The 22,790-nt window shown below is 36.8% G+C and overlaps 1 protein-coding gene across 9 annotated transcripts; it reads left to right on the forward strand.

Annotated features, from left to right (window-relative positions):
* Window positions 1-278: 278 nt before the first annotated feature.
* On the forward strand, window positions 279-22,397 carry UBP25 (ubiquitin-specific protease 25). 9 transcript variants are annotated; one of them, XM_088978758.1, is made up of 11 exons: window positions 279-908; window positions 1,029-1,524; window positions 1,619-1,694; window positions 1,783-1,875; window positions 10,607-10,693; window positions 10,837-11,597; window positions 12,548-12,676; window positions 13,633-13,765; window positions 13,870-13,960; window positions 14,100-14,406; window positions 21,878-22,397. In XM_088978758.1, exons 1-8 carry the CDS (start codon window positions 734-736, stop codon window positions 13,736-13,738), a joined length of 1,923 nt encoding a protein of 640 aa, XP_088834884.1. In that variant the 5' UTR covers window positions 279-733; the 3' UTR covers window positions 13,739-13,765; window positions 13,870-13,960; window positions 14,100-14,406; window positions 21,878-22,397. The 9 variants fall into 9 exon arrangements, with proteins under 9 accessions (XP_088834884.1, XP_088834882.1, XP_088834881.1 ...); XM_088978756.1 differs by having other exon boundaries at window positions 14,133-14,406; XM_088978755.1 differs by having other exon boundaries at window positions 14,133-14,406; window positions 21,914-22,397.
* Window positions 22,398-22,790: the final 393 nt, after the last annotated feature.

The raw sequence follows: 22,790 nt of genomic DNA on the forward strand, positions 1-22,790 counted from the left end.
TAATATAGATACATAGATAAAATAATATTATAGTATAGTTGATTAATACAATTTCAACCATCTTAATTAAGGCTCAATTGAGAAAGAGTACAAATGCAAATATGCACAGCGTAAATATATATAAAATAACACAGAATATAAGGCTTTGCACTCTACCATGTTAAATGTGTGTATGCCTGTATGGGGGAGAAATGGGCTTGTTTTTGGTGGGCCTAAAAGAGCCCATTTGACATTTTTGAGAGGCTTAAATGAAGAGTTCTGGGTGGTCCGCCCCAATAAAATCTACTGGCAGGCCAGGCAGAGTGCTGTCAACAAATCAAAAAAGGCCTGGAGTTGGGAGTTGGGAGGGCTTGGGGGGATACTTCTTCGCTAATTCTCTTCATTCCTACTACTTCCTATTTTCCCATTTTCCCTCTCTGGGTCTCTCGTCTCTACCTCTGGAAACACTTCGGGACAAAGCGCGCGGGGAAATAAAGGAAACGAGTCGTAACGAAACGAAAGTCACAGCCGGAGTTTCTGTTCTGTTTCCTCCCCTTTCCCCCTCTCCCTCCGCCCCACCTATAACCCACCGCCAGTGTCAACATCGACAACTCCTCCTGGTCTGACCCGAAGAGAGAGAGAGGAGGAGGGAGAGGGAGAGAGAGAGGATGCGATCGTGGTGGTGGTGGTGGTGGAGGAGGTGGAGGGAAGCAGAATCCGATGCAGCTGCAGAAGCAGAGGAAAAAGGTCGTTGATGGCCTTGCAAATGAGTTGGCAGCCGAGCCTTCTCCTTCACAGACGCAAGAACGCTCCTCCTTTAGGGTTAAAGAATCTCGGCAACACCTGCTATCTCAATAGCGTCCTTCAGTGCTTAACCTACACTCCTCCCCTCGCCAATTTCTGCCTCAAGAACCAGCACTCCTCTCTCTGTAAGCCTCTCTCTATTCCTATTTCTTCTTCTTGTTCTTCGTTTTTTTTTTTTTTGGTTTCGTTTCTCTTTTTTATTCGATAATTATGATTGCATCGGTTGATTCTGTGAAATTATGCAGGCGATTCGTCGGAGGCGGACAGGAAGCGCGACTGCCCCTTTTGTATACTCGAGAAGAGGATTGTCCGGTCACTCAGCATCGACGTCCCCCTCGATGCTCCAAGCAAGATCCAGAGCTGTCTCAGGATTTTCGCTGAGCATTTCAGGTTCGGCAGGCAAGAGGATGCCCATGAGTTCCTCCGATATGTCATCGACGCTTGCCATAACACCTGTCTCCGTCTCAAGAAGCTTCAACAGAAGCAGCAGCAGTTCCGCAAGGGGACTGAATCTTGCAATGGTGGTTCCGGGGGAAGTGGAGAGACGATTGTTAAAGAGATATTTGGCGGTGCTTTGCAGAGCCAGGTGAAGTGCCTTAGTTGTGGAAATGAATCGAATAAGATTGACGATATCATGGATATTAGTCTCGACTTGTCTCAGAGCAATTCGCTCAAGGAAGCTATGCAACGGTTCTTCCAGCCGGAGATATTGGATGGTAGCAATAAGTACAAGTGTGACAAGTATGTGATTTAAGGTTTTCAATTTTGTCTTATGTTACTTTTGTTGTTTTTTTTTTTCAATTATTCCTAATGGAGATACTTACCCCACTTTCAGGTGTAAAAAATTGGTAACAGCCAGAAAGCAAATGTCTATTCTTAAAGCGCCTAACATCCTTGTGATTCAACTCAAGGTATTGCTATTATTATTGAACAACTGCGCTGTTTTCTTTTTTTTTCCTCTTTATTTTTTTAGTTGAGTTGAACCTTTTTGTCGTTCAGAGGTTTGAAGGCATACATGGTGGCAAAATTGACCGAGCCATCGCCTTTGAGGAGGTTTTGGTTCTTTCAAGTTACATGTGCAAAGGAAGTCAGGTGTGCCTATCACTTATTGTAGTTGCTTTGTTGTTATTAGCATTCTATTTCTACTTTGTAAAAGTATTTCAATAGTTTATTGGTGTGTACTATACATATTCTTTTCCTTACAGTAAACAAAATGGTACTTGATAAAGTTATTCATGAACATTTTCCTTATAGTCTATTTGTACTTTTTTTTTAAAATGATTAATGCAAGAGAGGTAAAGCTTGATGATTCACTTCATTGTAAGGTTATCAATGTCTGCAGTGATGTTTTGAAAGCTAAATAATTTGAACATTCTACTTATGGTTTGGGAAGAAATCAAGAAAGAAAAAAGTCAAAGTTTCGAGGAGGTCAGTCGTGCAAAGAAAGCTTTGTTGGAAAACATAATGATAGTAGTGGAAACTAGGTAAATGTAACACCATTTGTTCAAGCATTTCTTGGCGGATGACATAATTAGAGAATGGAGACAGATTGTATATTCATCTTCATCAATCATGACAGTACCATGTTGTGGTCACCACTACCATGAACTCAACTTTGTTGGTTGCAGCACAGGTAGCACAGGACCATAAGGAGTGGAGAGAGTCTCTAGAAATCAGGAGGGAGTAGCGTTGTCCATCTATTCAGGCTCCATTGGCCAAGGAAACTCAGTGAAACAGAACTAATGGCCTTATTACATGGACTCAGATTAGGGAGATCTCTTAACTTCACAAATCTGATTGTGGAAGGTGATTCAAAAACTGTCATTGGATGGCTAAAGTATAATAGGTCCGGTTATGGTGTTATAGACAACATACAAGAAACCTAGCGAGGGAAATGGGTGCAAGATTCACAAAAAGTTTGGTCAACACTTTTGAACAGAGATAAAATGTATTGGGAAACCATAAAAAAGTATATAATGTAAACTAGGGGCACACAATGTGTTGCTGTGTTGGTGGCTACTTATAGTAGGTGGGAGATATCACTAAATACATTATGTAAATATTCTTTTTACTTATCAAAAAGAATCTTTTTACACAAAGTAATACATTTCTGATGTTATCCATAAAAAATAATTTAAGCATTTTGAGATAGTATGGGAGAGTTTTAATTTTATAGAATAGTTTTACAATTCAAATTGGACCACTGTTAAAGTTTATTTTGTTACATAGTATTTTAATAGAAAAAATATAGAGATAAGAAAGCAAACTAAAGGTAAGATAGGAGGGTACCTTCCTTACAAAGGATTAAAATTATTTCTTAAAGGATATATCCAAATAGAGGATTTGGGTATTAAGGATGGGTTTGAGGGCTCTCTGAATCTGCTTTGTTGGAGAGTTAGGGACCCTCTTCACTTAAGGATTTGGTATGGGGTAGGATATTTGAGGTCCCTCTAAACCCTATTTTGAAGGTCGAATAAAAAAACAGTTGGTACAAGCAAGAAACTGTGCATTTTTTCTCTGGGTTGGGGCTCAAGGCTTTATGGATATGCATTTTGGAGGTTGAAAACCTTTGTTGCAGAAGGTTCTGGTGCTAGACACGATTTCTTAGGCCCCTTTGAACCCGATCTTGGAGGAGGAAATAGACAGAACAGTTGGTATTGCCAGGAAGTCTTTTTTTTTTCCCCTGGGTCAGGATTGCACACTTAGGTCATAGGTGGTGTTTCAAAATCTGAAATACTTCCACTTATATTTGAAACTAATCAGTTAAATGGTTACTCCTCTGGTGTGTTTTTGGTTATGCCTCTTACAGGTCCACTTGACTATGAAATTTTGTTCTGATTAAAAACTGATTGAATAATCACTTGTGACTTATTAGTTATGCACACAAGTGGATAGACTACACTTCATTTGCTAATCTCTTATTCATTTGTCACTAGTATTTGGGATTGGTTTTTCTTTCTCTTTTGTTGCAAGGGGAGTCCCCCATTCGATGTGGAATGCTTGTTCAAATCCTCATGGTTTAGTACACCATGGAAAAGAAGGAAGATAATGTGGAGGTGCACTAGAGCCACAATATTTTTTCTTTTCTTTTTTTTTTTTTTGAGAATAGGTAAAGTAAAATTCATTATAGAAAGAGAACATGTACAACAAGAAGCTCTACACAGGGATTTACAAAACACTGCCCAAGCAGCCCTATACCCTATGACCCTGATTTACAAAAAGATTGCAAAACACTCCCTTTTGTACACAGGGATTTACAAAAAGAACATGTACAACAAGAAGCTATACATGGGATTTTCTATTCCTAAACACTTTGTTTACAGAAAGCCAAGAACAAAATTTTCCCACAATTTTCTGAAAAACTTTGTTTAAGCTTGAAGATTCTTGTGTTTTTCTCCTGCCAGTGTTAGACAGTGTGTGCCCTTAGCTCCAATCAGATTGATGTACATTATGACATTTATTGTAAATGAATAAAGTATATATTTGATTCATGTTATAGTGGTGTGTTTCTGTGTAATACTCTTAAATTGGACACATAATGAGACTCGTGTTAGTTTAGAATGTTTACAGCCGTTGGATAAGTCTTGGGAGATTTATTCTGCTAAGGCTGACACTGGTGTGCCGCCAAGTGTTGGGGTGGCCTGTCTCAGTTGCTAGGGTGAGACCCGAAGTACATGTAGTGTAGGTTTACTTGAAACCCTCAACCAGACCAGATTTTCAGTATTGCCCGGGACCTTGGTGATTAGTGGGTAAAACTGGAAAGTTACACCTGACCCCTAAACTTAATTATGATACTACATTAGGTGTTGGATTGGGTTGTCTTTGATATGCCAATCAGTGAGATCCTTAGCGGAGGTCAAAACCTGGGTATGTTGGGACAGTCCGAGAACTCTGAGTGGGTGATCATATTGACAGGATCAACCCCTTTGTCGGACAAAGGTAATGGTTGGGGATGCACTCTCTCTGATGGAAACCAAGATTGCCGGCAACCGATTTCGATCGTTGAAATTTGTTTTGCAAAATGTATTTTATATACGGATATAAATATATATTATGGTTTCAAAATGTTTGCAAAAGGTTTTAATTCCCGGGATTCATGTGAGTAGAGAGTGCAGCACTAGCCGAGGGAGAGGTCCTCTCTTGTCGGGCAGTGTATGATCATTATGGGCTGAGAGGTTAAGTGTAAGATCATTGAGGGTAATACCTGATGAGCTAATCTTCCATATGCCCACAGTCCTTGGGTTTTTATAAGGTGGCTTGGCCCAGGGACCACTTAGTGTAAGTGTTGGGCCCATTAGGAGTCCATGTGATGGGCTTTAGGGGGTTCACTGTCTTTTTAGTGTGTTCGGCCAGACCTTGTTACGAAGGCTAGGCTGAACCCACGTGGCTAATGTGTAGATCAATGTTTGGGTCCCACACCATACAAAAAAGCCCAACTGGGTAGCAGGTTGGAAGCATTTTGAGCACTTAGACTTATTGGGCCTAAATCCCATTTTGAATTGGCCTAGTTTGACTAATTAAATAAAGGGGGCGGATCTGGGATTAAATCAGCAGATAGGATAGGGTCTTACCCTATCCACTCAGAGAGTCTAGATCTGAATTCAGATCTGGAAACCTCCTAATGAGATTAGGAGAGAGCTGATCTAATATGCAGATAGGATAAGGGCTTATCCTTATCTCTTAAAGAGAACTCCTAATCCAATTATAGATTTGGATTAGGAAACTCCTAATGAGATTAGGAGCTTTCTTTAAGGCTATAAAAGGAGGAGGGGGCGAACCATTCAGTTCATCCTCACATCCTAAAAATCTCAGAGCATCCAGAGAGAAGACAACAACAGTGTGACTGCGCCATCTTCTCCCTGTGTTTCCTCCAGTTGCCGTCATACTGCCAGTTTGATCTCCTTCCTTTGTAGGAGCGATCAAGAGGCGTTTTGATATCAGTCTTTGGAGAAAGGCTGATAAGAAGTCGTGCTCACTGCCTTCATTGAATTCTTACTGAAGAATTCGGTTCGTTGGACGGACCCTGCTGATTCTGCTCCACCATTCACTGTGTCATCTTTAGTGGGAGTAGTCTTTGGAGTCTTTATTTGGGCATGAACACTTTCGTTGGGAGATATTGCATCTTTGTATTAGGTATATCCCTCTCCTGCAGTTTTGGTTCAGATCTGGTTCGGTTCTTGGTTCAAGATTGATCATTGAAAAATGCAGTTTTTCTAAAACAGGGAATGCGATTCCGACATGGGAGAGAAATTTTTGAAATTTCGCCCTACCTTCCTGTAGGGTTCGGCTATCCATATGATGGATCTCTCATCCCTTTAGCCAGATGCACCAAAACACAGTTGCATGGGTCAGGTTCCAGGCAAGCTTTCCTTTCTTGGATAGTCCCCTCAAATACCAGCCATTCACAAAATCTGCTACTGATTCTGAGCAGCAACCTTTCACCTCAAAAAGGTTCCACACTTTGGACCACACCTCAAAAGAAAACTCATAATGAAGCATCAAGTGACTCACCAGATTCCTCGTGCTCCTCACAAAGCGCATAGTTAGCAGAGGCCAACTGCATGCTCTTCCTCACCAAATTGCCCTTGGTTAGGATTCTATTCCACATAAAGAAAGAAATCTTTGTGGGCACATGTTTGCACCAAACAATTTCGACTGGAATTTCCTGACCCTCCGAATTGGATAAACAATTGTAGAAGGATTTAACTGAAATGTTTTTTTTTGATTAGCAACTGAAAAGTTCCAGATTTGTCTCAAACCAAAATCCTTCCATCCTCTCTTCCCATGTCTTCTTGAATGCTATACAACCTTTGCAACCAATCAACCATTGCCTCTACTTCCCAGTCATTCTAATGCCTCCTGAACTGAGGGGCCCATATCACTTCTCCATTCTGCACTTGCATATTCTCAGCCACACTTGCTTCTTTGTTTGATGCTACCTCATAAAGGAAATTACAAACTTCTTTCAAAGGTCTATCTCCACACCACACATCTTCCCAGAAGTTTACTCTAAGGCCATCATCTCCAATTTTGAACCTAACCCCTTTTGAGAAAGGGTGTTGCACTTTCTCAACCCCTTTCCACATTGAGCACCCCTATTTCGTAATGTTGTTCATTCATTCATCTTAATAAAATATCTTTTTAAAAAGCAATTAAAACTATAAAATCATTATTTTATTTTGTGTGAGAACTAAGAATTCAAGACCTAACGTGGACTTGTTTGGGCTTGCCTCAAGGGGCGTGGCACAAAGGTGGCTCATAGAATCAGGAATGTAATATGTTTTACATCACATTAGCTACTTGAAGTAATGCAATTGATAAAAAAAAAGAGATTGTGGGTTTTATATTCTTGAAAATGTTATATTTGATTTTATTTTTAAATTCACATTTGAATATGCTTTACATGTTATATTTATGTATTTTAATTTTAGATAATAGGTTTTTAAAACATTTATTTTAAAATTTAAGTTTATATTTTTATTAATATTATGTTTAATAATTTTTTGATTTTTTTGCATTTATTATTATTATATTATTTTTTGATTTTTTTTTATTTTTTATCTTTTTTTTTTTATTTTTATTTTGTGCCTTGCTTAGAAAGGCACACACCTCGCCTTGCGCCTTGCGCCTTAGGTGCAAGTTGACCCCTGTGCCTTTTTTGCACCTTGCACTTTTAAAACACTGCTCCTTTCCATGTGAAGGAAATTTGGTGTTCTCCCATTCCTCCAAAAGTCAGTGCTTATTGTTGGCAAGTATTTCATGGTTGTATTAATATTTGTGATATAATCCAAAAGGAAAAGGCCAAATTGGTCATTGTCCCCTAGTTGGTGTTTTTTATGTAAGTTGAATTGTGAGACTGTTTTTCATCTCTTAATCTCTTGTTCTTTTGTTGTGTATTTGGGATTGTTTTCTTCACATTTTGGGTTCCCCTCCTGATAGGCTTGGAAGGGTTGTTTAGCCATCTACTTTTAGCTGCACTAAGAGGAGGGGCAGGATGGGTTGGTTGAAAAAGGTGGAGGGAGTGATTTGGAACCTAAGGAATGATTTTAGATGTTTCAAATGGCTATAAAAAGAAATGATGCTCCAAGTTAAATGGGTTAGGAGATCTTCAAACTGTTTGGCAGATGGTTTAGCTAAGCAAGGGGTTCAGAGACAATCTATGTACTGGGCTCACTTGTAATTTTTGGGATGCTTTAATCCCTTTGGTCTTGCTGTGTTTTTTCACAACTTGATGTACTGCTCTTCTTTAATATTAATGAATTTTATTCTGTGTTGATAAAAAAAATGTTGGGGCATTTTTTTCCTAGGAATTGAGGATTTTGCAAGAAGAGAATTTTTGGAGCTGGAAAAAAGGGAGTGAGCTGTAGAAATGAGATGTGTACTATAGAATTGAGATCAAGCAATTCAAATGGATCATGAGAAACATGCAACTTAAAATTTGTTGGGTACCTAGATCAGCAAACACTTCAGTAGATGCCTTGGCCAAACAAGGAAGTTGTTTTCTTTGGCAGGGATGGAAGGATGAGTTTAAATGTCATTTAGTCAGTTGGAGCAAAGCTTGTAAACCTAAAAAGGCGGGAGGCTTAGGTTTAAGGAATGCGAGAAAATTTAATCTGGCTTGTCTTAGGAAGTGGTATTGGAGGTGGAATCAGTGATTTAAAAGGCGTGCCTGAGGTGCGCCTAGGCGCATAGGCGAGGCGCATTTCAGGGTATGCGCCTCGCCTAGGTCCTAGGCACAACCCTTTCTAAACCCAGTGATTTAAAAGGCACGCCTTAGGTGCGCCTAGGTGCATAGGCAAGGCGCATTTTAGGGTAGGCGCCTCGCTTAGGTCCTAGGCGCAGCCCATTCAAAAGGCACACACCTGGTGCGCCTTGCACCTTAGCCCAGGCGTGTTTCTTTTGAGAATTTGCCGCTTTTTCCTTTTTTTTTTTGAGTTTGGTGGTTAGGCCGAGGGCTTCGCCCTCAGACCCTCGTGCCACACCCCTTGAGGCCAGCCCAAACAAGTCCATGTTAGGGTCTTAAATTCTTAGTTTTCACACAAAAAATGATGATTTTATAGTTTTAATTGCTTTTAATAAGATATTTTATTAGGATGAATAATGGACAACAAAACCAAATAAGGAGTTCTCGAAGCTCCGGTGAGCGAGCGAACCCTAACATGGACTTCTTTGGGCTTGCCTCAAGGTGCGTGGCACAAAAGCGGCTCGTAGAATTAGGAATGTAATATGTCACATTAACTACTTGATGCAATTGAGAAAAAAAGAGATTATGGGTTTATATGCTTGAAAATTTTTTATATGTTTGATTTCATTTTGAAATTCTCATTTGAATATGCTTTACATATTATGTTTATGTATTTTAATTTTAGATAACAGGTTTTTTAAAACATTTATTTTAAAACTTAAGTTTATATTTTTATTAATATTATGTTTTATAATTTTTTGATTTTTTAGCTTTTTTATTTTTTATTTTTTAAATTGTGCGCCTTGCCTCAAAAAGGTGCGCGCCTCGCCTTGCGCTCAGGCGCAAAATGGCCCTTGCACCTTTTTTGCGCCTTGCACTTTTAAAACACTGGATTTAACTCTCACTTCTTAGGAGAGGTTGCATCTCGTGCCTCTCCAAGGACTCCTTGTAATGCTTTCACTGTTTCATAATAAAATTTCTTTTCATCTATAAAAAGAAAAAGACAAGAGTACATCTCTAACATGTTCATCTAAGCAGACCAGACACATTGTTTACACAGAAAAATAACCTCTTATCTTAATGAGATTTTGTTAGGCTTAAGGGGTATCAGACTTCAGATTTCCAAACACCACCTAAAGAATGTATTTTTATGTTTACCTATAAAAAATGCACTTTTATGTTTGGAAGAAAAAGGGCATGTCAGCATGGACAACTGGTAGGAGATAAAGAAGAGCTGGGACAAATGGTAGGAGATGTGGAGGAGAGGGTAAACTTGATAAAAGATTTGAAAGCCACCTTAATGAGAGAGGAAATGAAAAGTCTAGAGAGATATGGATCAAAGAGGGGGATGGAAATACACATTTCTTTCATATGGTTGCAAACGGGAGGAGGAGAAAGAATTTCATATCTATGTTTTAAATGGAGAATGGTATACTTACACAACAGGAAGATATAGCAAAGGCCTTGGTTGAATCCTTTTAAATCAATTTATAGAAGGCCAGGGTTAGAGAGATGGAAGGTGGAGGGTTTAGAGTGGCCATCCCTGGATGGTCACTTGAGTAGAGATCTGGAAAGAAAATTTGAATTGGAAGGGGTAAAGGAGGCAGTTTTTTCTATGCATCATTCTAAGGCACTTGGACCTGATGTTTTTACCATGGCTTTCTTCCAAGATTATTGGGAGTGGATAAAAGGGGATTTAAGTGTTTGAGGAATTTTTATCATAGAGGGATCTTTAGTAGGGGTGTTAATGCTACCTCCATTGTTTTAATCCCTAAGAAATTCAGTGCTTGCCATCCAAAGGAACTTGGACCAATCAGTCTGGTAATGAGTCAGTACAAAATTCTAGCCAAGGTCCTTTCCCTTCAGTTAAAAAGGGTTCTCCCATCAATTATCTCTCAATTTCAAGGGCCTTCATTCACGGATCAGCTACTTATCGCCAGCGAATGTGTGGAAGAGTTTAAGAATCAGCTGCTTATTGTGAGCCCTAGTTACTGTTAAGCTTATGGCTTGGAACTTTATTTCAGTGGTCCTGGAAATTCCTTTTGTGTAAATGTGTTTCTCTATTTAGTTACCCTTTACTATGATTTTCAGCAATCATTGCGCTAATCCTTAATGTCTGATTTTTTCATTGCTATGCAGGATCTACAACCAGAGTATAACCTTTTTGGCACTATTGTGCATTCAGGATATTCACCCGAGTCTGGTCACTATTATGCCTACATCAAGGTCTCTCTTTGTCTAAATGCTTTGCATACCTCTTGCACTTTTTTTTAATATTTTAATAAAGGTGCTTCATTTATACCATTCTTGAAGAAAGCAGATACTTGATATCTGTGAACTGATTTATTAATTTAATTTGTTTTATACAGGATGCAATGGGCAGGTGGTATTGCTGCAATGATTCCCATGTATCAGTTTCAACCCTGCAGGAGGTTTTGTCTGAGAAGGTTTATATTCTCTTCTTTGCTCGTGCTAATCAAAGAACAAGGCCATCCAAAACTGCCCCTACTTCCAATGGAGTAAAATCTCCTAATTGCAGTACAGTGCCAAGCCCAAAGACATCTCTTCCTTTGATAACAGTACCGTCAAAACCATCAGCTGTACGCTCTTTTGATAAGGATGCCTCTACTGTATCTAAGATTGGTAAAGTGCCTCCAAACCCACGGGTTAGTTTCAACATCTCAAGAAATCCTGATCCAAAACGAGCTCATGCTAATGGAAATGGACACCTAGATGCTCATAATAATGGAACTGCAGACAAGCATGAGAATTTGAAGGAATCATTTGGTACAGATAAAAGAAAGAAAGAGGTTCTGCCTACTAATGGGACTGGTTCTAGTGAGAATGTATCCACTCATAGTGAAAATGGGACATTAATACTGCCAAATGGGAATGGTGAAATCCAGCATATTGGTGTTTTCTCAGTAAAAGTGGAAGTATCTGAGGACAATGGTATTCAAAAGACAGCAGCAGCAACTGGAAGTGCATCTGACCGTAACCATACATTTCACAATGAAGGTGACAAACACCCTTCTAATATCTTGGGGTTGAAGAGAAAGTCACTGGAGACTTGTCCTCTGCTTGCACATGATGCATCATCTCAGATTAAGCTTGAAAAATTTAAAGAAGTGTAAGTCATCCACCTTCTGGAGAAAACTTCAAGTGTTTGTTATTGGAGAAATGTTGGTGGTTAATCTCTGTTAAAAAATTGCACTTAAAATCTGGCGTTGCATTTTTTACTTCTAATGACCACAAAAGTTAATCATCAATTCTTTTAGTCCTTGGCACCTGATAATGGTGATTGATTGAAATAGTTATTTCTCATAATCCAGAAGGTTAAGAGTTTATACCAATTCATTGATGATGGAGTTGGTCATCGGTGATTAATGTGTCACATTTTACAGGTGACTGTGCCCTAGAAATTGCATAAATATAATGATCTAATTTCATGTCTTCTATTGGCGTTGTGTTTCCAAATAATTGAATTAGATGATGCTGTAAATTAAGCAGGTTTACCTTTTCCGTAGATAACAAAAAATTTTGTTGATAGAAGATTATAAATAAATAAATAAAAAGATTGATGAAAATGTTACCAAAAAGAGTAGTCCTGTACAAAGTATCTAACTACAAAGTACACAAAAGAAACCTCTTAAAAATATCTCAATTTCCCTAAAAAAATTTAATCATATGCTCTTTACAGCCAAGAACCAACCTTTCATTAAAGCACTAATATCGGCAGAAGTTCTTGGAAGAGATAACAAGCAATCAAGAAACAATGTCCACCAATTGGTAAAAATGGTAAAATAGTCCTTTTGGATGTGATATGAGTCAAGTATAGGTCCACCAATTGGAAGTTTTTGGACTGGTGGTATTTATACCCTTTCATGGTATTCCATCATAACTTCACTATATTGATTGAAGACTTTTGCTTCCTCCTATGTTCAATATTTGTAACTCACTGCATGAATAGTATTAACTCTATACCTTTATATATACTACTATTTTAAGTTGCAGTTCCTCAATTTGTGTGTTTTGAAAACAAATGTGATCCTTTCTCACAATATTTTGTGCATCTTTCAGGCTTGCAGAGAATGCACGTTCAGGTTTGCAATCATGTGGTTGGTACAGCAAAGTTCACAATTACATGCTTGCCAAAAAGAAACAATGTACACGAGAAGTAGGCAACACTTCTAGTAACATTCAGATAAAGTAAGTTTATTTGTTTGTTGATTTTTATTTGAAGTCTGGGACGCTGTTTTGTGTAACATGTTTCTTTACCAATAGTAGATCACAGAAACTTTGTGTTTTGTTTATTAGTGTGGGAGTAGGTATCACATTTCAAATGTTCCTGGTTGTCCACTACTACAATAGCATATGACACAATTTTAGCCTGAAATTACTTCCTGTTTTTTAACATTTTGTTGATGTTCATACTTATGCGGACTACTGTACACTTTACTTAATTTAGGTACACAATTCTTTGAAACAATTATGAGTCTTCCTGTTTGTAGATCATTTTGGAAAGATAAGTTTGAAGTGTAAACTTGTTCCACTCCTGATAAAGTATGAGATTATTATGGGGTTAAGGAGTTCCACAGTTATGTTTACTAGAAATTAGGAAACGTATGCATATGTATTGGGACCCTTGTTTGGACTGGGTTATGGTTCTCCCAGAGTTTGAGCAGTAGATAAAGCTTCTTTTGCCAATGGCTTCTGGTTTGTTAGATTTTATCCCACCTTCAACACCTATCCCCCACCTATTGGCCCCATTCTTCTCCTTCACAACATTGTGTAACAAAAAAAAAGGTAATGATTTGTTGAGGCTGGGGAGGTCTTCACTTTTCAAAATTTTTGTTTGACGTAGACTTGCTAATGAAGAAAACTATTCACATTGGTTCCATGCCACCACTACAATAGCAATGAAACTGGATTGGTCAAACTCTTCTAATTTTCTTTTTAGAGCTACTACTCTGAGTGTTTTTTCTGTTTATTTGTTTTTTTGAATTTTGAGTTGTTTTCTCTGTTGAAGTGACTGTCTTGCATCAACAGTGTATAACTTCACTTTGCTATACCTCTGCTATGAGATTTTGGCTCTATATTTAATAAGGAGTTGATGCACTAAAATAAATTTGCCTTGTAAAATTTTTCACTCTTCTATAATGCAGGGAAAGATTGATTTCAGATGCCAAATCGGTCTTTATCCCACAAATTCCTGAGTCATTGAAAGAGCACCTTGTTGAAAGCCTCAGATCATTTAGCCAAGGAAAATAGTTTTTGGATGTTTGAACCACTGACATGGTATATATATCAGCTTTATTGCCTTAACCTTTCATTCCATATTTTCAAGCAACATTTGCACCATTTAGGAGGGAGTATCATTTAATATGTGTTTTCCGTTACAGGCTCAGTATTGCCATCATAGATGGTGTATAGTCTGTATTACTGATGGTGGATATCTCTCAATGACCTTGACTTCTTGTGTGAATGTCAACTGTAAGTATGCTGTATATCTCTAACTAAATAAAAGATATCAAATTCCTTTATCATCAATTGTTTTTTTTTCTATCATAATTTTACTATATCTCTAGGTGTAACTGAGAAAATTTAGGTCCAAATTGGCAATCTGAATTAGGTCCTCATCAAGATTGGTTTCTTCTCCATCCAGGCTGTACATCTAGGATTTGGCAGAGTGAGTGCAGAGTTGTATTCGTTGTGTATGATATCCTTTTTTGACAGCATTTTTACCCAATCCTCATTCTATGGACACCTACAATTTTTCCATCAAATATGTTCGGATGTAGTATCACAAGGATATGTTTCATAATTGAGTTTATCACTGAGTTAGATGGCACTTCCTTTCCTCATTTGGTCTCCTGGGACGCATTTCACTTTTTCTCTGGAAGAGTTGATTTATCTTGACGATCCATGACTTGTGACTGGCAAGTACTATTATATGCATTTAACACTGTTTTCATTTTCTATGCTGTTAGGATAACCAAGTATTCTCTTGATTCTGAAATTATAGTTGTGCTCTGGCTGAAAAGATATCAACCATAATGTTCTTGGGTCCTTATTTTAAGGTTTTAATGAGATTAAATTTCTTTCTCATTGTCACCTTTTGTAGTCTTACTTGTGGGTTCAGAACCTGACCCATATCTTATGTTTGATGATTTGAATCGGAAACTAAATAGATCCTTGGTTTATCTTTTTTCCACATTTGACAATGTTGTTTGTCTATCTTTATTATTTATCCCCATTAAGATTTGGCAAAGTTGTTTTTCTTCAGGTTGCTTTCATATTCTTTTCTTCTTCCCCTAGTGTATTTGCTTAGTTTCTCGTGTGATGCAATATAAGCAACAACATAATTCTGATGTGTTATATTGTCTGAAATGTTATATGACCATGGCCTACTCCTCTCTCTATCATAAGTTGGAATTCTTTTATAGTTCATATTCCCAAGTTTGCATTTAGCTGTTACTGCACATGCCTTTTTTGTGCTTTGTCAAGTTAGTCTTCCAATCCATCAAAAATAAGAACTAAAAGATGGGCAAATATTTGGTAGATTCAATTTGAGAATCTATGTGTAAATGAGGAAATCCTCTTGTTTAAGGGATTATTTTCCTTTTCTCAAAAGATTTTGAGGAGGTTAACAGTAAATGGTTCCCTATAATAAAGAACAGGTTGGAGATATTTTTGCTTCGCAGCTCCTATGCTTACATTTGCTCTTGTGTAAATGAGGAAATCCTCTTGTCATCATCATCATCATCAAGGTGCTGTTTGATAACTCTGAAGTTTGATGTTTGAAAAGTCAAAAGGCTAATTGCCGAGTCTGAAGTCTAAAAAGTGCCAGATATGTTTTTCTTCTCTTTAGAGCCTCTGAAAATATAAGAGCATTTGTGTTGGGGTGTTCTTCTAAATCTGAAAATATAAGAGCATTTGTGTTGGGGGTGTTCTTCCTTCATCTATTTCTTCTTCACCGAACCTGGACCTAGATTGCCCAAACTACTGAACAGCTTTGTCCTCCAGTGGAAAATGGAGAGCCACGAACTTCTGGTGGCCACTCTTACCTCCTTTTCTTCTTCTCTCCTCCCTTAGTCATAGCCATTGATATCGAACCAGTGGTACTAACTTCCCTATGTCCCCCTCTCCCATTCTCCTTATTCTTCTCTCCCATCCTATCCCTCTTCCTCGGCCTCAGTTGACGAAATGAAGCAGAATACACCATTCCTCTTCAACCTCCAAATGTCATAGAACACCACCATCATCGTCGATACTTGCAGTGCTCATTGGAGAAGACACGACACAGATGACAATGGAAGAAGATGGTGTTCTCTTCTATCGCTTGAGAAGAAAGAACTTGATTTATGGGCTTGAATTGAGTTTAAAAAAAGAAACAACACAGGCCATTTTGAAAAGTTTTAGAGGTATCTAGGACTCCAGGCTTTGAAACATATCATGTGTTGGACCTTGTTAAGTGACTAGGCCATTTGAAAAGCAAGTTTTTCAGATGTTAGATGTCTGAAAAGTGTCATCAAATGCCACCTAAGCTTTGTCCCAAATATATGGAGTCAGCTGCATGAATCCTGTTTCACCATTCTGTTCTGTTCAGTGCCATATCCATTGTACATTTGCATCTCTTTTGGCCTTCTCCTAACTAGGGATTCCATTATTTGGTTTGACTGATCTTTTAATCCATCTGAATGGTGAAAACCAGTTTGACTCAATTAATCTGATAACGTTCTGAAGGGGATTCCTCCCAACATCAAATTAACAAAGACAATGTTCCGATGTTTCTAATGCAAAAATAAGACCAATAGGTGGTAGATGGTTTCACCTTGACCCTTACCAAGACAACACATAAAGGGTGACAAATACTAATTACGCTGTTGAGTTGATGTTGAAGCATATGTATGTGTTGATTTAGCAGGATATTGATAATATTGAGATGAGTGGGAGCAGAAGGTAACAAAAAAAAGTAGCACAAGAGAAAACACCATGAGGCACACTGCTTGAAATTCTTGCATCATTTCCTAAAAGGGAGTGAAGGCATCTTAAGGATGGAGGTCAGTTCAATGACCTTTGGATTCATGATCAAACAAATGAATTTTTGAACGAGGCACAGATTTTAGTGTTGGGATTTCTGTTTAAGAGGACACCACACCACAGATCTTCCAAAAACATCGTGTTGAGCCACAGCCACTCAAATAATCATATCTTATATGCATAGTTGTCAAGGCGACACCTAGGCAACAAAGCGCCTTTTAAGGCTCGCCCTGCCTAATCGCCAAGCACTTTTTTACTCTCTACTATAAAATACTTTTTTGTTCATTCTTTTTTGAGATTATAATTATAAAATAGACATTATTAAACTACAATAATCATTTTGTGAGTTTATATTCTAATTTCTTTATATTATTTTCTTATTTATTAGGGTTTAATCAACACAAACATTGCTAAATGCTGTATTGAACCCTCAAAGACTTCAAAACCTGAACCAATAAGCAAGGAAGAACTTAAAATTTTATTTAATCAGCACATTTTCTTCTTCCATATATTCTTCTACTTCTTCTACTAGTACTAGTAGTATTTTCCTTCATTTTCTTTTCATAAATATGTTGATTTTCTATACTTTAATATGAACTTTATACTTCTCTTTTGAAAATTATGAATAGTTATTAAGGAAATATGGTTATGGTACCTAGGGAACTACCCTAGGATATATGTTTTTAACATAAAAAATCCATCACCTAGGCGCCCGCCTAGGCGACAAGGCATCCTCCTCGCCTTGGCGCCTTGAAAACTATGCTTATATGTTGGGAGAAAAGAGGCTGAATTCTATGAATATATAGGGGGTTGAAAAGAGTAGCACTTCTAATCGGACCAGCACCCTAGTTAGTGTTTTTTATCATTGAATGCCAAAGCTTCACCTCAAGCGTAATTCTCCTTAACCACTTTACAATAGAGTGATATTCCACTCCTTTAGTCTTTTAATACCCAAACCATTTTCAACCTACTTGCTAGGTCCTAACTTATTAAATGCTCCTTTGAATCACCTTTCTCTCACAGAAAGTTCCTTATCTGTCTTTGTAATCTCCTATTTCTCAGGGACTCTAAACATAGAGAGATAGTAGACTAGCAGGTTAGTCATTGTGAACTTAAGGTTATCTTGCTGCCAAGAGGGATATAGTTTTTCTTCCAAGAAGTTAGCCACTTTTGCATGGTTGTTGAGATGTTGCCTAGGTGACTAGGTGACTAGGTGCCCTTGGTTGGGGACCTCACCTGAATAACTTTAATTATAGTAACTTGACACCCACCTAAGTGACAAAAATCACTTAGATTAAATAAAATGGTGGGTGCCTTATTATAATATCACTATGATGGCTACATCTTACTAATATGAGTGTCAATACATTCTATTGTTTATTATATATATTACTTATACTTTATTTTGAAGTCTTACTGTTGAAATATAAAATAACCAAGGGTTGTGAGAAGAGAAAAAAGAAAGAGAGAAGGATGAAAAGGTTTCTTTTTCTTTTCTTTTTCTTAGTCTCTCTCTCTCAGATTAAATAAAATGGGGGCTCTACCTTTGTTCTATTTTATTTAGTCTGTCTTACATTTTTATCATATAAAATTATAAGACTTCTTTAGTTGATAATTTGATATAAAATTGCTCTATTAAACACATTATATTAGTATTAATTTGAAAATATTGAAATCAATGTATTAAAATACTAGAGCCCAGTACTTGGTGTAATGGTAAAATCTCAGACTGCCAAACGTTAGATTACTATACCTTTGAATATTTTATTGTTTATGTTTTGTACCCACTAAAAGAAAAAGCAATAAGTCTTTTGGTTCAAGTTCAACAACTTCAGCCATTATGTTTCCTGACTCTATCAGGAAAGAAAAGGTAGATGAATAAGTTTGGAGGCCACTGGGCCTTGGGATGAACCTGTAGTCTTGATTCAAATCATGATTCAGATTTATTGTCCCCATTGCTCCAAACTTCCTATGAGAGCTGTGATTTGCCCCTCTAGTCATCTAGTAAAACTGTCATTTGATTGAGGCTGTCAGTGGATTGCTTCTGGTTTAGATCAAGCTAGACTAGGTCCCAAAACTGATGAGCATAGTTGTCAATGTGCTAAGATGAGGTTGGCTTGACAGTGGATACTTACAGCCTAAGTGATTAGTCACCCACTAAGGCATCACCCAGGCGATAATTTTTGTATAAGAAAGTTGTGTGATTTTAGTTTGTTTCCCTACTGGCCTACTCTATTAGTCTATTTATTTGTTTGTTCCCCTACTTGGTGTAGCGACTTGAAAACATTAGGAGTGATCTAACATAAAAGATTCATAAACTAAAAGGAGAATAAGATACCATTATTAGCTTATGAAAAACAGAAAAAGTAGGAAATGGATCTCTATTGCTTATTTGCTTATATGTGTTAAATAAAATGATAGAAGAAGAAAAGATAGGAAGGGATGGGGCCCTTGTTTTAAATGTAATAAAGATATAGAGGAGATGCTAGTATGTTAATTGAAGAGAAAAGGGAAAAAAATGAAAGAGTAGAGCCCTCATTCTGGTAGATAGGAAAGAATACAAAGAATAAAGGAACGAAGGTGATGATGGCGTAGCACATTTTACGGTTCTTTTAAGTTGGAAGTTCGATCCTTTATGATAACCTTTTTACATCCTTTTACCTTTTCATACAATATGGAATGGTTTATGCGGCGCACCTAAAGCAATACATAAAGCAATACACCTAATATACGGAAACACCAAGAGGCACAAGGTATCCCCCAATAACTGTGATGGGCATAAAAGAAAATTATGCTAAAAATTTTGTATGTGGTATTATCATAGTTGTCAAGGTGACACTTAAGCCATTTGATACTTTTGGAGTGTCGCCTCGCCGCAATGCCTACATATTTATATGTAAGACACCACATGATATTTTTATATTTTATTTTATGTTATTAGTAGTAGTACAACAATAGATATTATTAGACTAAATTATTCATATTGTGGGTTAATAGTATTAATATTATTATTCTTATACTAGTTTCTTTTTATTATTTTCTTATTTGTTTGATTCAATCGATGCAAGTCAATGGCATAGCCTTGAACCCTTAAATTGATAAGTAAGAAATAACTTAAAAATTTTATCCAATTGACACATGAACAATAGGACCAAAACAAGGTCTCGGCTCTTATGTTTTGTATGCTTTCTTTCGTATCTTATTTTTCTTCTCATAAATATCTTAATTTTCTATTTATTGATATGGGATTTATACTTATTTAAGGAGGATTATGTAATTATTACTTAAACATTACTGCTTGTTAGTTACCATGAAACCTAGAGAATTATCCTAGGATTTACATTTTTATTTTAAAAAACTCATCCCCCTAGGCGACAAGGCACCCCCTGTCGATTAGCTTTGCCTTGATTCAACCATCCAATGCGATATGACAGCCTTGTACAGGCATCCAGGTATATCATATCACCTAGGGATGACCTAGACAACCATGCAGCCATGCTCTGATAGGAAAATACCCTGACCCAGTTCTTAGTTCGGATCCAAACCCTATTCGGTCTTTAAGTAATAGATCACAGACCTGATTATAACTGCCAAGCTTTTAGCTGCTAATTCTATTTCTGTCTTCCTAAAGTATGGACACGTGCTATGCATATGCACATGTGTAAGGGTAAAGATATAAATTAATATTATATAATTAAATTTAATTTCTATGACCTGTACCAAGGCAAGCATCCTTCTTATGTGTGTTCGTAAGTGGTTCAGGTCTTAATCAGTGCTGAACAGGTAAATCCAGCCCAAATCATGTTATAATCGGAGTCAAAATGCAGACCGATCCTGTGTAATAGGGTCAGATGGGTTCAGGTCTGTCAGGTCGACTTAGACGCATTAATAGCCCTATGTTTAATGTCGCTGATAGAAAAGGAATATCACATTTTGGGGCATCTAAAATCATTTGTGATAGACATAAAAGAAAAGTACTTGCCAAAAAAGAAAGATCAAAATGGCCATGAATAATCTATTTACCAATTTAACTTTACATCATTTTTAAATTATAGTAAATCTTTTCCTAACTATTTTTAAAAAATATAAAAGATCAGACTTTTTATTATAATATTTGGTTTTGTTTTCCTTTGCGATAATCAACTTTTATATTCTATTATAATATTTGGTTTTGTTTATTTATCTTGTCGCGATTAATAAAATCTAAGGTGATTAGAAGCTGCTAATTTTTATTGATGAAACTAGAAGTTGTTTGTTTACGGGATTCTTCAAATACAATGATGTTATATACCATCCTGTAAATTATATAAAGAAAAAAACAATAGGGGAGAGTTCACCTTGATGTTGGAGGGCCTCCTAAAACATTTCAACCTGAGTTGATAAATCACTTCATACGATTATCTTGATGTCTTGCTCCTAACAAGATCTTATAGATGATCCAATAACTACTCAAAAGCACAACTACCGTAGTCTCCAACAAGGTTCAAAGTATTGATATGTATCGGCTGGTACATAATATATTGGGAGTTTCCTGATATGTCCTTATAGAGGGTGCATTGGGGTTGACCCATTCAGGGGTTGGACAGACTTTAAACCGGCTCTTTCAAACCAGATTTGAAAAAAACTGAAAAAAAAAGCTACCCATACAGCCTGTTACTGCATCTACCAGCATATCAGGTATATCGATATTTTGAACCTTGTTCTCCAAGATAGAGGTTTCACCTGGATTTGAAATCTTGCTTGGTTTATCCATCTTCACTAGCATTCGGTGACGGTCTCCATAATCATCTCTTTGTTAGTACACAATGAGGATTAGAACATACTGTGGTAGAGTTGTTATGATTATCATGATAGTCCAACACAGTAGATTGTAGTGTTCACCGAAAAGTGACTACCATTTCTACATCATGATCTCTTTGTTTTCATCTTCGTTATCTTAAAGTTTTGATGATTCATCCTCCAACTGCCTAAGCTCTTGAACAATAGTTAAAGAAGTGGATGTTTGAAAAGTTGGTGTTGCTTTTCATGGATTTCAAGGCTGGCGCCTTATTTATAGATAAATCCCGTAAGAAGTGCAGTAAGGAAAAGGGCAAATTTCTTAAATTATCCTTCTGGTTTAGCTAATTGATTAATTTTATTTTTAATGGTCATATATTGTCTTAAAAGTATCCTCAAGTTTTTTTGACAAATGTCTAAAACCTCCTTTGCTGTAAACTTTCCGCCGTACTCCGTTCACATGTGATATCACGTGATTGATATATTTTTTAAAATTCTTAAAATACCCTGGTTCTATTTATCTCCCTCTTCGACTCTGATTCTGTCTTGATTCCCTTTTCGATTTCTAAAATACCTTTACTTTCTTTTCAGGTTTTTGAATTTCTTTTTCATTTTCATTAATTGCAGCAAACGAGTAGAAGAGCAAAAAACTGATAAACGATTGAGATTTGGGGAAAGACTAGTTGTAGGAGAAGCGATGAAGGAATGCGAGCTCTGCAACTATCCGGCTGGGATGTTTTGCGATTTAGATCAAGCGAGTTTGTGTTGGAATTGTGATGCGAAAGTTCATGGTGGAAGGAAGGATTTTGGTTCACTGCCAGCACCACTTTTTGCACTTTAGATTCCAATACAGGTTTCACCATACTTCGTTGTTTTAGCATAGCATGAGACAGAGAAACCTCCATCGTTGGTATTAGATTGTGTCAGGGTCTTTGCAAAATATCTAGAAATTTGGATTTCTTTTGTTCTTGCTGATATGTAAAACATGAGAAGATTGGTAAGGGGGAATTTCTAACTCTATCAATCCTGTATGAAAGGTTCAAAGTATTGAAAACATAAGGTGTATCGGAAAATCAATTTTAAGAGACATATGGGATATGCTTTGGATGCACATGGATACGGATGGAAAACTAAGATGCGCATAAATATGCTAGTAAATTCAAATAAGTTTTAAAAACTATATTAATGCTTAATAACAATAATTACAAGCTTTCTGTGATTGTAAATAAGTTATTTGAATGTAAAAAAATCATAACTTAATAGTTTATATAAAATGTGAGATATCGGGAAATAATTAATAATCATTGAAAAATGATGGAATAACTAATATATACACACACTTTTATTTTAATATTTATTAATATATAAATTTTAATAATTAATTCAGCATTTATTGACAAACATTTACTAAGAAAAAGAGAAATTTTACTTAAAAATTAAAAATGAGAGAGAATTTGACATTAAATGTTGATTAATAAAAAATTAATGATAAAGAAGGGACCCC

Source organism: Nelumbo lutea, chromosome 3 (assembly GCF_056320005.1).
Source record: "Nelumbo lutea isolate HS-2025 chromosome 3, American lotus-T2T, whole genome shotgun sequence".
Classification (NCBI taxonomy): domain Eukaryota; kingdom Viridiplantae; phylum Streptophyta; class Magnoliopsida; order Proteales; family Nelumbonaceae; genus Nelumbo; species Nelumbo lutea.

Bases quoted from the DNA above. Each gene is read 5' to 3' on its own strand.
- UBP25 (XM_088978758.1), top strand. From the start codon at position 734: ATGGCCTTGCAAATGAGTTGGCAGCCGAGCCTTCTCCTTCACAGACGC. The intron at 1,525-1,618 runs GTATGTGATTTA...CCCCACTTTCAG, and splicing joins AATAAGTACAAGTGTGACAA to GTGTAAAAAATTGGTAACAG. The intron at 12,677-13,632 runs GTAAGTTTATTT...TCTATAATGCAG, and splicing joins TCTAGTAACATTCAGATAAA to GGAAAGATTGATTTCAGATG.